At 36.0% G+C, this 15,842-nt stretch overlaps 1 protein-coding gene across 1 annotated transcript in view; it reads left to right on the top strand.

Annotated features, from left to right (window-relative positions):
- The window catches only part of ALKAL1 (ALK and LTK ligand 1), a 17,933-nt gene extending 13,858 nt beyond the window's left edge, over window positions 1-4,075 (top strand). The window contains exons 2-4 of the mRNA XM_025870567.1: window positions 1,955-2,008; window positions 2,853-2,933; window positions 4,011-4,075. Coding sequence (XP_025726352.1) covers window positions 1,955-2,008; window positions 2,853-2,933; window positions 4,011-4,075 — 200 coding nt within the window. The remainder of the gene's footprint in view (window positions 1-1,954; window positions 2,009-2,852; window positions 2,934-4,010) is intronic.
- Window positions 4,076-15,842: the final 11,767 nt, after the last annotated feature.

The following is a 15,842-nucleotide window of genomic DNA, read 5'->3' as shown; positions in this document are numbered from 1 at the left end:
TTTCTTTCTTTCTTTCTTTCTTTCTTTCTTTCTTTCTTTCTTTCTTTCTTTCTTTCTTTCTTTCTTTCTTTCTTTCTTTCTTTCTTTCTTCTTTCTTTCTTTCTTTTCTCTTTTTCTCTTTCTTTTGGCCTAGGGTGCTATTCCCATCTCGTCTTACCTAGATATCTCTTGCTTATCACTTTAGGTGTCAACTTAAGTATCACTTTTCTGTTTCATTTAAGTCAATCTGCTTTATGTTCTTACATTGTGTTTGTACTTGGAAATGAAAATTCAAGTGTATTAAAAGTATGGTTTTCTTAGTGGCCTATACTGAGCTCAAGCAAGGCATTGGTCGTTTTCATTTGAAAGGTAACAACCTACTTGAAGGATCATCCTCTCAGCTTTTAATTCCTTAAACATTTGCCAGATGACCCATCCATAAAGCACTGTTGTACACCCTGCAAGTGATAACAGATGAACAAGACATTGTCCCTTTCCTCAAGAAGCCACAATATTGTGGTGGAGACAGACTCGTGCACAGTTCACTATCATGCTAATCATAATGTGACAATTGCCTCTATAGAAGTTAGAAAATGTGCTATGGGAGTGTAGAAAAGGATTGTCATCCTGAGTGTCATCATTGTGCCAGGTCTACAGATTAAAATCATCAGAGAAATACAATTATCATATGATCTCACTGATATGTGGAATTTAAGAAACAAAACAGAGGATCATAGTGGAAGAGAGGAAAATATAAAACAAGATGAAACCAGAGAGGGAGACAAACCATAAAAGACTCTTAATCATAGGAAATCAACTGAGGGTTACTGGAGGGGAGAGGGATGGAGGGATGGGGTAACTGGGTGATGGACATTAAGAAGGGCAGTGATAGAATGAGCACTGGGTATTATATAAGACTGATGAATCACTGAAATCTACCTATGAACCAATAATACATTATATGTTAATTAATTGAGTTTAAATTTAAAATGTTAAAAAAAATCATAGTTGGAAAATGCTTTTGGAACTAGAATTATTTATAGACTTGGAATACGCTTTAGCCATAGAACTCCAACTGCATTCAACTGACTCAGCTTTCAGAAAGGGCCAGAGGAGCTACCTTGCCAGATAACCTGTGGAGTATTGACATCCCAGGAGCCAATTTGCCATGCTTGGTTTCAGAGAGGTATGGGGGAAAGACCCATGTTCAGGCTGGAATGTAATTAACGAGAACACCAAAATATTTATATACAGAAATACTTATATCTTCACTGTTGCTTTGTTTTTCTGGATTAGTTTGGATGGTTCATAAGATGGTTCAAACATCTGTTTGTTGTCAGTGGGAGGGGAGCTCCAATCTAGCTGCACTCCTATAGCCCTGACAGTGCTGCTCTGGACTCGCAGCTGGGCTGCTAGGAGCAGGGAGCTCCCTATGCAAGGAAGCGCTCTTACCCATTGATGGTGTACTTATAGTGAGTACAAAGTGAAGTGTGAGATGTAGTTTGATTTTTTATTTTCACTTATTTAAATGTATGAGTCTTGGGTAATTTCTGGAGTTGGAATATATGAAATTAAGCAATGGAGTTTATGTAGCACAGAGGGAAAGAGGAAAGCCAAGCATACCTTCTTGATATCTGGCTTGAGCAAAGGGTAAAGAGTGATGCCATATATGAGACCAGGGAACATGGGGGGAAGACAGGTCTGAGGTATTGGGGAAATCAGATGTTCATTTCTGGCTATGCACTTTTGAGAGGTCTATAAATTTCCTGAATAGAGTGGTAGAGCAAGCACGTAGGTCTAGGGGAGGTCTGGAGCCCCAGAGAATGCTCAGGGCCAGAGATACAGATTTGGAATCAGCTGCATAAACTGCCATGAGTTCATGTGTTAGGTGGTTATCATTATAGACTATTTATAAGGATATTTTTAATGGTGAAAATGCATCCAAGAAATTCTAAAGTTTTTTTTTTCTTTTCAGAAATAGTCCCAAGAGATTTGAATTTAAAAGACAAATTCATAAAGCATTTCACAGGTAAGCACAAAATTTATCAGTGATTCAATTAAATAAAAAGATTGTATGCAAATTATTGTGTTAGGCATTAGGGATATGAAGGTAGGTGTCCATAAGAAGTTCAACAGTCCAGCTAGGAAAGTGGACAAATGCCATTAACTTATATTAATAGTAATATAAAACAGATCTTGGTAAATAATAGAAGTGTAAATATAGTTTTAGGGATGCACAGAAAGTGAATAATTTTGCCAAAAACTACCAGGAAAGGCTTGTAGTGGACATGATATTTAAGTTGGGCTCTAAGGGATGAATAGTATTTTCCTGGATAAGAGAAGCATTCTGGTCAGAAGGAATTCTTTGAGAACATGGTAGTTTGGGGGCAGGACAGGTAGATGGTGTGGATGCACTGTGGGGTAAGTTTAGGTAAGGGTGTATGTGGCCACTGGACAAAAGTATGGCTGGAAATGTAGGTTGGAGTCATATTGTGAAGAATCCTAAAACTGAAGAACAGAAAGTGGGAACCAAGGATATTTATTTTTTATTCTTCACATCTACTTGGTTTGGTTTGTACAATTTTTATTTTTCTGTCTAGAGCTTTTCCCCTCTTAATTATTCTAAAGAGTTCTTCAGAAACTGAAGTTTCCATTATGTGAAATGGTGAGAATTGGTAATGAATTCAGATGATTTTTCACAGATTACAACTTACGGAGTCTCACAGAGCTAGGGTAAGGAGTCAGATAAGTTCTTTTAAGGGCATGGAAAGATGTTAAGTTACAGTTGTATTAGTTCCATCCATAAAGTGCTAGCAAATTTGTTTGGAAAACACGCTGATATTTATCATAAGCGTTCTTTTCCTGTCTAATAGGGCCAGTCACATTTTCAGCTGAATGTAGCAAACATTTCCATCGACTCTATCACAACACCAGGGATTGCTCAACACCAGCTTGTAAGTAGTTTGGATAGTTTGGGTTTTTTTCCTCATAAAAAAAAAAATCTTTACCCAACAATAAATGCATGTAATTTTAAACTTCAACTGTCTGCGGCTGGGAATAGACTAAACATTGTATGAGATTCTATTTATAACATTGACAGTACTTAACTGAAGACTTGTGTGTGCTGTTGAGAGTGCAAGGAATGGAACTGCATTGTAATTAAGACTATATCCAAATCTGAAAATAACCAGATTTCCTTAAGGACTGAAATGTTTGTTAGGATTTAAACCTTTTATCATTTTTCAAATTCCTTGGCATAAAGGGCTCTGTCATATAAATGAAAAAAAACTAAGATGACCATGAAGAATACATCAAAATTTCCTCTTAAGTTATTTTAAAGTAAATAGTTTCATATCATTTATACAATGAGTGATCGATTGTTCTGAATAATGGTAGCATAGTGCTTTAAAAGTGGCTGTAATGAATTCTTTTGGACACTTAAGTTACCAAAGTTAATAATTTCAAATGTAATATTTAAATGCTATCATCAAAACTGCCCAAATTGGGATCATGTGTGGTAACTCAGTTGGCTGTTTTTAAATTCCTTTCTAAATCTAAACTTCCCTTTTAAGGTAAATGGATTTTAAGCATTTTGTTTCTTTTTAACTAGATTGGTCATCTTGAAGCATGTTTAATTTTACTCAGGATGTGGAATCAGAGTTGTTTTAATTTTTTCAAAAACTGCTTGTGTTCAATGACTAAGGGAAATTAATCACACTGGAATCAAAGCAAACTGACTAAGTGGTAGCACAGCATAGTGGAGAAAGCTTACTCTTTGAACTTAAGCTACTCATTAGTTATGAGATTCTTGACATTTGGATGCTGGTTTTTCATCTCTGTCTCTAAAGTGAGGGAACAGTAACATCTATCTAATTGTGTTATGAGAATTAATGAGAAAACCCGGGTTAAGCATTTGTTGTGTTGGGTACTTATTAAATCTTAGCTCTCGTTATTAATTAGTGACAATAATAATATGGTTTTCCTATTTGTGGTAACTATATACATAATTTGACCTTAAATGTTTTTTCTAGATTACAAGAGATGTGCTAGATTGCTAACAAGATTAGCAGTGAGTCCCCTGTGCTCACAGACCTAGAAGATTTGCCTTATGAGTATGTATTTTTTTAATTTTTCTTACTCTGTTTAATAAGTTAACTTTCTTAAGAAATTTTGAACTATTTAAAAAGCCAGGTAGCTGATTTTAGCAACACTTAATGAACTTAATCTGTGGATTTTTCACTTAGTGTTAAAGCTTGGTCTAAATGCATAGACTGCTTTATTGAATTATTTAAAAATGCCCTCAACAGTGATTAAATTAACTAAAATAAACAGCTTTTTGGCAGCCTTACCAGTCCTGAGTGATTTTTAAAAATATTTCAACTTTTGGGGTTATATAATTATTGTGCAGAAACCTTATGCAGATAGACATTAGATGAACAAAACTAAAGCTCTACCTTTTTTTTAACTGGTCAAAAGATATAATAAAAGTAGCACTGCGTTCTAAAATTTTTGTTTATGCAGGATACATAAACTAAAAGAGAGAAAGTATTGGAAGAGTAAAGGAAAAAGCAAGGGATCAAAAATATGATGAATATGTAATCATCATCAGTTCTCACATATACTTTGCCAGAATGAAATGGTAAGTCAGAATTTTCATTCTGGCTAAATTACCCTAGGAGCCCTAGGGCAATAAAGTATTTGGATAACCTAAATAAATCTAATGAAAAATATAACATTTATTTGCAAAAGTAGACTCTATACAAGAGACTGAAAGATATTCTGCCCCACCCCCCGCCGAGATTTTTCTGCTCAGCAGTTCTTTCCCAGGGCAGAACAAACCCAACACATTTTTGGGTCAGTGTTTCAGCACCACGGACAAATCCCTTTAAAGAAACAGTTTTTCACAGCTTGTGAGAGTAGAAATGGAAGTCATGGAATTTGTGCAGTATAGAAGTATCTACGAATATCTCCATTTGGCCTATGTAACTTAACCTACTCCAAGTAACTGCATGGGAATTTACTTAACTCATCTCACAGGTTCAATGTGCCAATTACTAAGACAACTCTGACTTCTTGTTGTTGCTATTTGTATTCTTATTTATTTATTTATTTATTTATTTATTTATTTATTTATTTAATATTTTATTTATTTATTATTTGACACAGAGAGAGAGAGAGAGAGAGAGAGAGAGAGCGAGAGAAGGAATACAAGCGGGGGGAGGGGAGAGGGAGAAGCAGGCTCCCCGCAGAGCAGGGAGCCCGATGCGGGGCTCGATTCCAGGACCCTGGGACCGTGACCTGAGCCGAAGGCAGCCGCTTAACGAATGAACCACCCAGGGGCCCCTGTATTCTTACTTAAAAAGCAATTATAAATTAATAATAATAATTGGTACTTTTAATTCTGCATATTTACAGTTGCAAAATTTTAAAAATTTTCTCTCTTTTTTAAAGATTTATTTATTTTAGAGAGAGAGAGTGCAGCAGGAAGGGGCAGAGGGAGAGGGAGAGAGAGACTGAAAACAGATTCTGCACTGAGTATGGAGCCCAATTTGGGGCTGGATCTCACAAACCTTAGATCATGACCTGAGCCGAAACCGAGAGTTGGATGCCTAACCAATTGCACCACCCAGACTCCCCAAAAATTCTCTCTTATTTATTTATTTATTTATTTATTTATTTATTTATTTAGATTTTATTTATTTATTCATGAGAGAGAGAGAGAGAGGCAGAGGAAGAGGGAGAAGCAGGCTCCCCGCGGAGCAGGTAGCCTGATGTGGGACTCCATCCCAGGATTCTGGGATCATGACCTGAGAGTCGAAGGCAGACGCTTAACTGTCTGAGCCACACAGGTGCCCCTCTTTTTTTTTTTTTTGATTAAAAGAAGATCATTTTAATGTTCAGTGGCAAAATATTTGGATTAATAACTCTCAGTCTATCTCAAACCTTTTGAATAATATAAAACATGAATAAATAAAGAAAATTCATTAGGCTATTGAAGTGATCTAAATCAAGACACATTTATCTTTCTTTGTTTTAATGTATTTTATGTGAATGAGTAAATTTACATAAAGTCCAAAAACAACATAATAACTGCAAAAGTTCTCAAAAAACAAGTGCTGTACTATAATTCCAAATATTGCATGTAAAGTTACATTCTCCTGGGACTAGATTCATAGAAGACAGAGCTGATAAATATTCCCCTTAGAAATTGCAGAATAAGAGATTTAGTGATTTTCTCTATAGAAGTATCTGTTTCTAATTATTTATTTAGCAAGGTATTAGAAACACAGTATTACAGATTAATAAATTTTAAGTATATTTATAAGTTACTTAGGTGATGCCAAGTTCATTTTTTGGTTTATTTAGATATCATAAAACTTTAAAGGGGAAGTCATAATTTAAAGTGTCTAAAAGTACTGATTGACACTTCTATCCCTCCACACACCCATAAGCTTATATTCTCAGGATTAGATTATAAATTGAGCCCACAGATTCTTTCAGCAAAATAAAATAAAATATAACTATATTAAAAATATGCATATTTTAAGTACATTAAAAACCAGAATATAAATGAGATTTTTCTTCTTCCCCCGACAGACATTTCTTAAAAATGTAAATCTGATTTGAAGAAAAAAGTGCCTGGAATCATATTAACTGTACAAAGAGATGAAGCATCTAATTTTATGGTGTATTTAGATGAGTAAAATAAGAGACTTCTCAGAAATAACTGATCATTTGTGTCCTTTCATACAGATCAGTCTTTCTTGGTTTATCTTCGTGTACAGAGTATTTTGAAATTTTTTAAAAAACAAAGTTTAAATCACACAACGTATATAGAATATTAAAAAAGTATGATATTCTTTTATTTTTGCTAGATATATATTCTTTTTTTTTTTTTTTAAAGATTTTAGTTATTTGACAGAGAGAGCACAAATAGGCAGAGCGGCAGGCAGAGGGAGAAGCAGACTCCCTGCTGAGCAGGGAGCTGACACAGGACTCGATCCCAGGACCCTGGGATCATGACCTGAGCCAAAGGCAGAGGCTTAACTGACTGACCCACCCAGGCAACTTAGATATATATTATTTTCTTGCATGGTTTATGTTCCATATGGGTATGGATTAAATATATAATTATGTAAATTATGTCTGAGAGCACTGGTGAGAAATGATTTTTGGTATATGATTTAAGTAATATGCTTGTTGAATAATCATGTATGAAGTCCACTTTTGTAACCCTTTTTAATAATATTTAAATATATTTATTCAAAATTTGTCTTAATTGCACTAATTTGAAATATGAATTTTATTAAAATTGAAATATGAAAAATCTGTGTTGTTTTTCTTTGAATTGAATATATTTGTAGCAGAGGTTATACTATTGAGATATGATTATTATATATGTATATATGAATAAATATGTATTTTTTAGACAGCTAACTAGTCTTCTGAGAAAATTCCTATCTTTTTGAAGTTTGAACATATGATAGTGCTGTCTTAAATAAAAAGAGGAGAGAAATGTGTCATGGAGTTAGGAGAATATAGGCGTTGTCCGGATGCTCTGTTTAGAATTTTTTTTTTAAGTAATCTCTACACCCAGTGTAGAGTTTGAACTCATGACCCTGCAATTAAGAGTCTCATACTCTACTGACTAAGCCAACCAGGTGCGCTCTATTTAGGATTTAACAACATATCCTGATACATTAAAATAGTTTCACGTAAAAACAACAATGAAAAAATGAGAAACCTACAATACAATGATAGAAAACCCCATACTTTTATTTATTATTATTATTTTTTAAGATTTTATTTATTTATTTGAGAGAGAGAGCATAAGTGGGGGTGGAGGGAAGGGGCAAAGGGAGAGAGAGAGAGGGACAAGCAGACTCCCTGCTGAGTGTAGGGCCCTATGTGGGGTTCGATCCCAGGACTCCAGGATCATGACCTGAGCCAAGGTCAGCCAATTAACTGACTGAGCGACCCAGGCACGCCCCCCAATCTTTTTAAAGTAGACAAAACAGGGCATAGTCAGTACAGTCATTGACTTCACTCTATTCATTCCCACCATTTGTGTTGGTATCACAGATGCAAGTATGTCTGCACTAGCCAGTGCTTTTATTTTGCAGCACCTTTGGTCTCTCCCATAACTCCCATATCCTGTCCTGTCTATGTATGTAAACATACATACTCCTTTATCCATCAGAGAAACAAGCTCAAAAATGCCCTTTGGCATTTTTCAGGAATAGTGTGAAACTAGATTTTCAATTTTTAGTTTTATTTATTTTGCTTATGAGCAAAGACAAATAATTATGTTTAAAAAAACATGGGAGGAGGCAGAATGGAATTTTGCAGTAATGCTATGTAATAAAGAATGAGAATACCATATTTTTAGTTCATTGCACTTAACATAGTAATTATAATCTTTACAACATTTGGAAAAATGAAGTAGTTTTTGCTCATAACCATCTAAGAGCTGGAGTGCTATTTTTATAAAAGGGAAGAGGCTATTGAATAATGGCAAGTAAGAACTTAATGGTGAGACATGTGTGGCTGAAATAAAGAAAATAGCCTTAAGGGACTTCATGATTAGTATGGTTTCAATAAGATAAATTATTTCAGATGGAGTTCTATGAAATTAGATTTTAAGCATTCCCACAGATGACTACTGTGCCTCAGAAATGTATTCTATGCCATATATACACACACACACACACACACACACACACACACATATATATATATATATTTAAAGCCTACAGGGATTGATTAAAAATATCTCCAGTTAAAAAGATGTTTATTTTATTGCTTGATACTCATTTTCTCATTATATTAAACTCAACAGGGAGAGCTTGAGAGAGTAATGAATAAAAAGACCCTTAATTTATCTCCATAGGGGGTGCCTGGGCGGCTCAGTTGGTTAAGCGACTGCCTTCAGCTCAGATCATGATCCTGGAGTCCCGGGATCGAGTCCCACATCAGGCTCCCTGCTCGGTGGGGAGTTTGCTTCTCCCTCTGACCCTCCCCCCTCTCATGCTCTCTCTCTCCCTCATTCTCTCTCTCAAATAAATAAATAAAATCTTAAAAAAAAATTTATAGAGAAAATTTTCTCACATGGGGAAATAAGTGATTGAAAGATGAATAGGATAAGATACTCATGGTTACTTAGTAACAAAGCAACATCCACACATCACAGAAATAATCTCATTGTCTAAGCAACAAGACAGGAGGTTAACAATGTTTACTCCAGAATACTGAGAGATCAATTAAGTTGGCTGCTCTCAACTACTCACCTAAGGGTTTCAGCAGACAGCCCAGTGAATCTCTGAACTATCTGCATAATTACCTGCCCTTCCACTTCTCTTTCTGTTGTATACCCTTTGTTTTGTTTTATTTTATTTTATTTATTTGTTTTTTGAGAGAGAATGAGCCAGGGTTGGGTGGAGGGGTAGAGGGAGAGGGAGAGAGAGAATCTTAAGCAGGCTCCACACTCAGCATGGAGCCCCATGCAGGGCTCTATCTCATGACCCCTAAGATCATGACCTGAACCAAGCTTAAGAGTTGGACATTTAATTGACTGAGCTACCCAGGTGCCCCAATACAACCATTGCTTTAAAGGCAAGATGCAAAAATGAAATCTTGCCATTTGCAATGATGTGGATGGAACTAGAGGGTATTTTGCTAAGCAAAATAAGTCAATCAGAGAAAGACAATTATCACATGATCTCACCGATATGAGGAATTTGAGAAACAAGACAGAGGATCATAGGGGAAGGAAAGGAAAAATGAAACAAGATGAAACGGGACGGGGAGACAAACCATAAGACACTCTTAATCTCAGGAAACAAACTGAGGGTTGCTGGAGTTGGGGGCGGGTGGGAGGGTTGGGGTGGCTGGGTGATGGACATTGGGGAAGGTATGTGCTATGGTGAGCACTGTGAATTGAGTAAAACTGATGAATCATAGACCTGTACCTCTGAAACAAATAATACATTATGTTAATAAAAAAATAAATAAGTAAATAAATAAAATAAAGGCAAGATGCAATTACTAAAACTAGCCTTTGAGAGCATCTAGAAGACAGGACGCGTGTGTGATTTTTGGGGGGTGGGGTGGGGTGGATGTATGTGTCTTACCACTTTTCTGTATGTTGAAAAAAGTTAATTGATTAGAAAATCTAGCCCTGTCTGAAGCAGCCCTTCCTCACATTACCTTGCTTAATTTGTTTCATATCATTTATCACTCAGTGTAATAATGATATTTATTTTTATCTATCCACAATAAATTGGTTCTAAAAGAGGAGCTCCTATCTTCTGAAGTATTTCTAGAGCCTAGAAGAGTGATTGGTTCATAGTAAGTGCTTTATGTAATAAAGAATAAACAGTTACCTCAAAATCCAATGAATGATATTAAAGAACATATTTTAATTTATAATAAAAAACAATGGTTTATGAAACACTATCGAGAGGTTGTCTAGTTACACAGTAAACTCTTGTGTTTCATGGAAAGACACTGAGGCAAAACCCACAGGACAGATTGTCCACCTCATTTCCCCTTTGTAACTGCTTCAGTTTATCCAACTCAGAAGCATGAACATAGTTAAAACTGGGAGAGCCATTTAACTTTGTGCATGGAAAATCAAGTGACTATAGGGCCAGATGACTAAAGCAAATGATTCAAATGGGCCACAGGGACAGTGACTGGTGTTCACAACCTGACAGCAGTGGTGGGTTTCAGAGCTGGCCAGTGCTGCCGTGTTAGAAAGCAGCCTCCTTTTGAGTTTTCTAGAACGCTGGAATTTGGACTTTGACATGAAATATCTCAACTTGTAAATGTTGGCATTTAATTAGAAAAACGTTAATACACTGTGGCAGCCAAAAATTTGGGGCCCCGTTTGGCTCATGAACTATTTTTTGACATCTGATGGACATTTTAACTTGGGAGTTTCTTCAGTTTGATTTCCTTTTATCCTCTTTGAAGAATCTTGGCTCTCTCTTCTATCTGGTCCCAATGGAGATCAGTTTCTGAGTTTTACCTTGGTTTTGCCCTGACAGTCCCCTAATACCCTGTTTCTAGAAATTTCTCTTGGGATCTATGCTGTGGAGCCCCGGGCAAGGCAAACCATATGTCCACATCTCTCAGAGTACCCCGAGATGCCTCTTGATCTTTGACAAAGGTGACAGTCTTCAACTTCTTAAGCCTGTGCCAATAATGGGCAGGGAGGTGGATGGAGGGGAGAAAGGAGAGAGAGGGAGAACAATTTGAGGCACAGAAACTATTCTATCCACCTGTCTGCATCTGGTCAGCAAAATATTCCCTCTTCCTCTTGCACATCTCAGGAGCTTGGTATTAAAAGTATATTTGAGTGAGTGGTTAGTTAATTAGTACCAGGTGATATCATCCTTGCAACTTTCTTTTTCAGTTTAGTGGAGCTACTTCTTCATACTTGTGAGGGTTGTGGAGAAGCAGCAGTTAGAATGACCAAGAGCAGCTCTGATGAATAGTTGTAGTTGGGAGGCAGAGTCCACACAAGTTTGAGAGATTAACCCTCAACAATGGGGCTAATCCCTCCTCTGAATAGGGGGTGTGTCCAGGCAGGTTTCTTCACAAAACAAAAAGGAAAAAAAAAGTAATAATTTTTAAAAAACTTCTTGAGTTTCCTAGTCATAATGAGTAGGTGTCCAGAATGCTAGAACATCCTCTAACTGCTAAGTGAAAGTTCTGTTCAAAGGCAAGATCCACTTTTTGTAAAGTGACTTCAGACACATGCTAGGACTTCAGCTCAGGCTCCAAACTTGAGGAAAATCTGTCTTTGATATTTATGTGCAGTTTGGTGTCAATAGAAGCATGGACACACAAGACGAAGGAAAATAGACTTGGGGGGAGGCAATGAAACTATATGGGGCCAAGAGGCCATTAAAGGGCCTGTGGGGCATCCAGGTAGGCAGGGCATAGAGGACGAATTCAGATGAGAAGCTCTTAGCCTCAGGCTAGTGGTATGCTACCAGGTAATCTGTGAATCCCTTCTGAAAGTGAATGGAATACAAACACATAGGTTTATATACTTATAATTTGTATATATAATATATTTTATATTATCCATGCTTCATTTTTCTCAGGAAAGGATCCATGGCTTTCATTAAATTGTAGAAAGGCCCATGACACCCAGCTAAGTTAAGAACCACTGATTTAACTGAAGCCTCTGAGACCAAATTATAGCATGAGATACAAAAAAAGGCCTCAAACAGGTCTTGAGGAACAGCCTTTGGGGAATGGCGATGTCACTGGTACTAGCAACTTCAGTAAGTTTGGGAACAAAGGTTTTAGGGTAGTGGGTTGTAGCATAATGGGAGTAAGGAAGTGGAGGCCCTGAAATGTAGATTATTGTTCAAAAAGCTCAAAGCGCCTGGCCAAGATGAGAGAGAAGGCAGAGTTGGAGGGGAACGCAAGGCCCAGGGAGTTTTGGGTAAGATACAAGAGGTTTGGTTCTGTTTAAATATTGAGAGACACACAAATCAGTAGGCTTTGCAGGAGGTGGGAGGTGATAGGTTCCAGAACAAAAGAGAAAAAAGTAAGGCTCATAGTAGGCTTTTGAATAAATGAAAAAGTTAACACATGTTTGTCATGTGAGTTTTTTGGATGACTTTTTGAACAGATAGATTATTACTGATCAAGTGACTTGGGTAAGCTACCAAACCTAGGGTACCTCCATTTTCTTATCTGTATGGGGATAAAAACAGTAACCACCTCTCAGAGAAAAAGATCAGCTAATATTAAAGTGCTTAGCAAAGTGTCAGAACACAATGAGCACAACATATTGCTAAATAAATAAGTAAAATACGCCTGATGTATATAGTATGCATTGCACCCACCATTATGGTCTTAAGTGTTTGTCATTTGGCTAGACACTGGTCCGAGGCTTGCCCTCCTCACGTGATTCCAGGACTAACACAAGTCATTTCCACTAGACAGCATAGATGTTAGAAAAAGGAAAGAAAAGAAAAGAAAAAAAAAAACAACAGTTCTCAATGTAGCTATAGTTAGTTGACTTTTGTTACAAACTGTTTGTGTTCTGTAATTATCTGCTCAAAACTGAGAGATGGACTTGCTTTTGAACCATGTCTTGTTATTCTTAGCAATTTTATGTTGAAAGTAATATGCAAACAATGGATCGGTGAAGCACCTCTGAAAACTTGCCATTTCCTTCGGGCAAAGCAAATAATATAATTTGTTCCAAATGGCTGTCTAGACGAAGAAACGTCAGTTGGGAAACCCAAACAGATTCTTTACAGAAAATGTACATCAGCAGAAGCTTGAATTCTTGTCATGCTCAGTGCTGACATCACTTTTGATTCACACTTGGGCAGGTGGCAGATAAATACATTTTCTGAGCTGAGATGGAAGAGAAAGCTCTAGATGTGTAAAGGGCAGCTCCTAAAAGTTGTGTATCTTGATTGATGATTAAATGTTCCACTCTAGAAAATAAAAGTAAATTCCCTTCAGAATTTATTAGAGCCTTGTCTTTAAAAGTTACTTTAACCGTGATGAACATTTATTGATTTTTCTTTATAAATTTAGTGTTTTAGTGCCCCACTACTCTGCCTGGTTGCAGCTATCTTTCCAATCTTAGAGGAGATTTTACCTTCTCTGGGAAGACTTCCACTTTTCTCCCCACATTTTCTAGTCTCTACCATCAAGTGGACTGAAGCCCCAGTGGCTGATAAGTTTGCTATAAATATTTTGACTTTTCTTCAACAAAGATAATTACAGACTAAAGAAACAGCAAGAAAACTATAAAACCCTAGAAATTAATTTGAAGGCATTAAAGAGTATTTTCTCATTACAAATTTATATTAATGATGTTTTCTATTTTAGGACAATCTATATTTTATTTGGGGTGCTCTTAAAATTTAGGAACTTCTCTATGGACTCTGTATTTTAAAACTTAATTTTAATTCTTTATTACTGAAGTAATTTAAAATAAATACATTTCAGAAAAATCTGAAAAATAGAAAAATTGAGACAAATTATGTATAATTTCCTTGCCCAACACAATCGTTTTGAGAGTTGATTTGTATTTCTTCTGCATTTTTTACATAATTGTATCCTGATTTACTTTAACTAGTATTGTACAAAAAAAATCCATTTTATCTGGATTTTTTGTGGCCTTCATAGATACATTAGAGATATGCCCTATTTTATTTTAGTTTTGTCTATGTAAGTTATTTCTAAAATTTTACTTAAAAAGAAAGTTTGAAAACATTTCTAACTAAGGCTCAAATTTTTTTCAGCAAGATTTCTGCCTTTTCTAAAAAACCTAATAATGAATATTCTATTGGATTAAAATAAGAATAGCTGTCCATTTAAAATTCAACCTGAACTGAGTGGTGTGGTTTGCTTTACATGCATTGGAGAAAATTCAGCTGAAATCCTTTCTGCCCTCTGGTGGATTTCAATGCCAAAACATATAAAACAATTTTTTAGTTTTGCAGCAAAATATTTTTACAGAAATCAATGTTTAGTTTATTTTAGCAAATATGTTTCTGTATGTGTTCAAAATTACTGAGGTTCTAAATAAATAACAGAAACAACCTGATTTAGATGAAGCAAAAAGAGATAGTTTATGGAAGGATATGAGGGTAAGGGTTCAAACTTTGACCTTGGGAAGAACAGGAATCCAGGATGCTGGGACCTTAACAGTAAGAATTTGTGGAATTTCCCTTAAGAATACTGCCATTGATAAGACTGAGCTCTTAAAATGTTCAATTTCTATGTTTTTCCATTCAAAAGTTAAAATTCTTTGTAGGGAGGAGCTGACTGGCCCAGATAGGATCATGTGTTGACATTAAAGAGTGAGCTTTTCCTAGGAAATAAAACCACCGTTCACTGGCTATTTCGCCTCTAAGTGGTGACACATTTCCAACGGTATGTCAGAGCTTCTTACTTCTATGAAATATTGAACATCTCTTTAATCTATTTGCTTGAATGCCAAGAAGAGAAGCTGTAATAGGGATAAGAAGGAAGGAGTTGGATTTTGTTTATCTTACTAATTCTACTGCATTGTTGATTTATCATCAGTATGCAAAAGAACATTAAGTGATTCATGGGGTGTCCTTGGTTTGCTGTAAAGACTTAGAATCTTCCTTCATCATCATCTGGAGTTATGTCACTGTTATTAAAACAGCAATTTCCAAAATTAGAATTAGTTCAGCAGCTTCAAAGCATTTGTGGAATGACTTTAAATATGAAAATATCAATAAATGAAAGATTCCTGAGCTGTGTTCTAATGGAAACTATTTCGTGTATGTTGGAGTGAAATACAGAAACAGTAGCAATTTCTTTTTGAGTGTATGCTATGTATAAAAACATCAGATCGAGCAGTTTCTCATCTTATTTAATTCTTATGAAATTCAATCATAAGGTAGTTCTTATCAATGTTCAGCCTCATTTTAGAGACAAGAGAACTGAAGCTCAGAGATTTTTAATAACTTCCTCAAGTGTATACAGACATCAGCTGGCAGAGTTAAGATTTATTCCTGTGTTTTCTGATCCTAAACCTGATATTCTTTGGACTGTATAGCATTGCTAAATAGCCTAAGTCCTTCCAGTTGGGTCTAAATGTGCCCAGTGGGAGTGTCATCATCCATGGGTTGGAGCACACATCTTGGTGTCTGTAGGGTAGACCTGACAGGAAAGGTTGCTCATGAATCAGCTTGGACAGACAGCATGGGTTACAAAGAGAGAGGAGAGAGAGAGAGAGAACAGAAGAGAAGAGAAGAGGAAAGAAGGAAGGAAGGAAGAGAGAAAGAGAAAGAAAGAAAGGAAGAAAGAAAGAAAGAAAGAAAGGAAGAAAGAAAGAAAGAAAGAAA

This window comes from Callorhinus ursinus, unplaced genomic scaffold (assembly GCF_003265705.2).
Source record: "Callorhinus ursinus isolate GAN/ISIS: 27379988/994484 unplaced genomic scaffold, GSC_fseal_2.0 scaffold5, whole genome shotgun sequence".
Lineage (NCBI taxonomy): Eukaryota > Metazoa > Chordata > Mammalia > Carnivora > Otariidae > Callorhinus > Callorhinus ursinus.
Note: the sequence above shows the minus strand (reverse complement) of the source record. Positions and strands in the feature narration are given on the sequence as shown.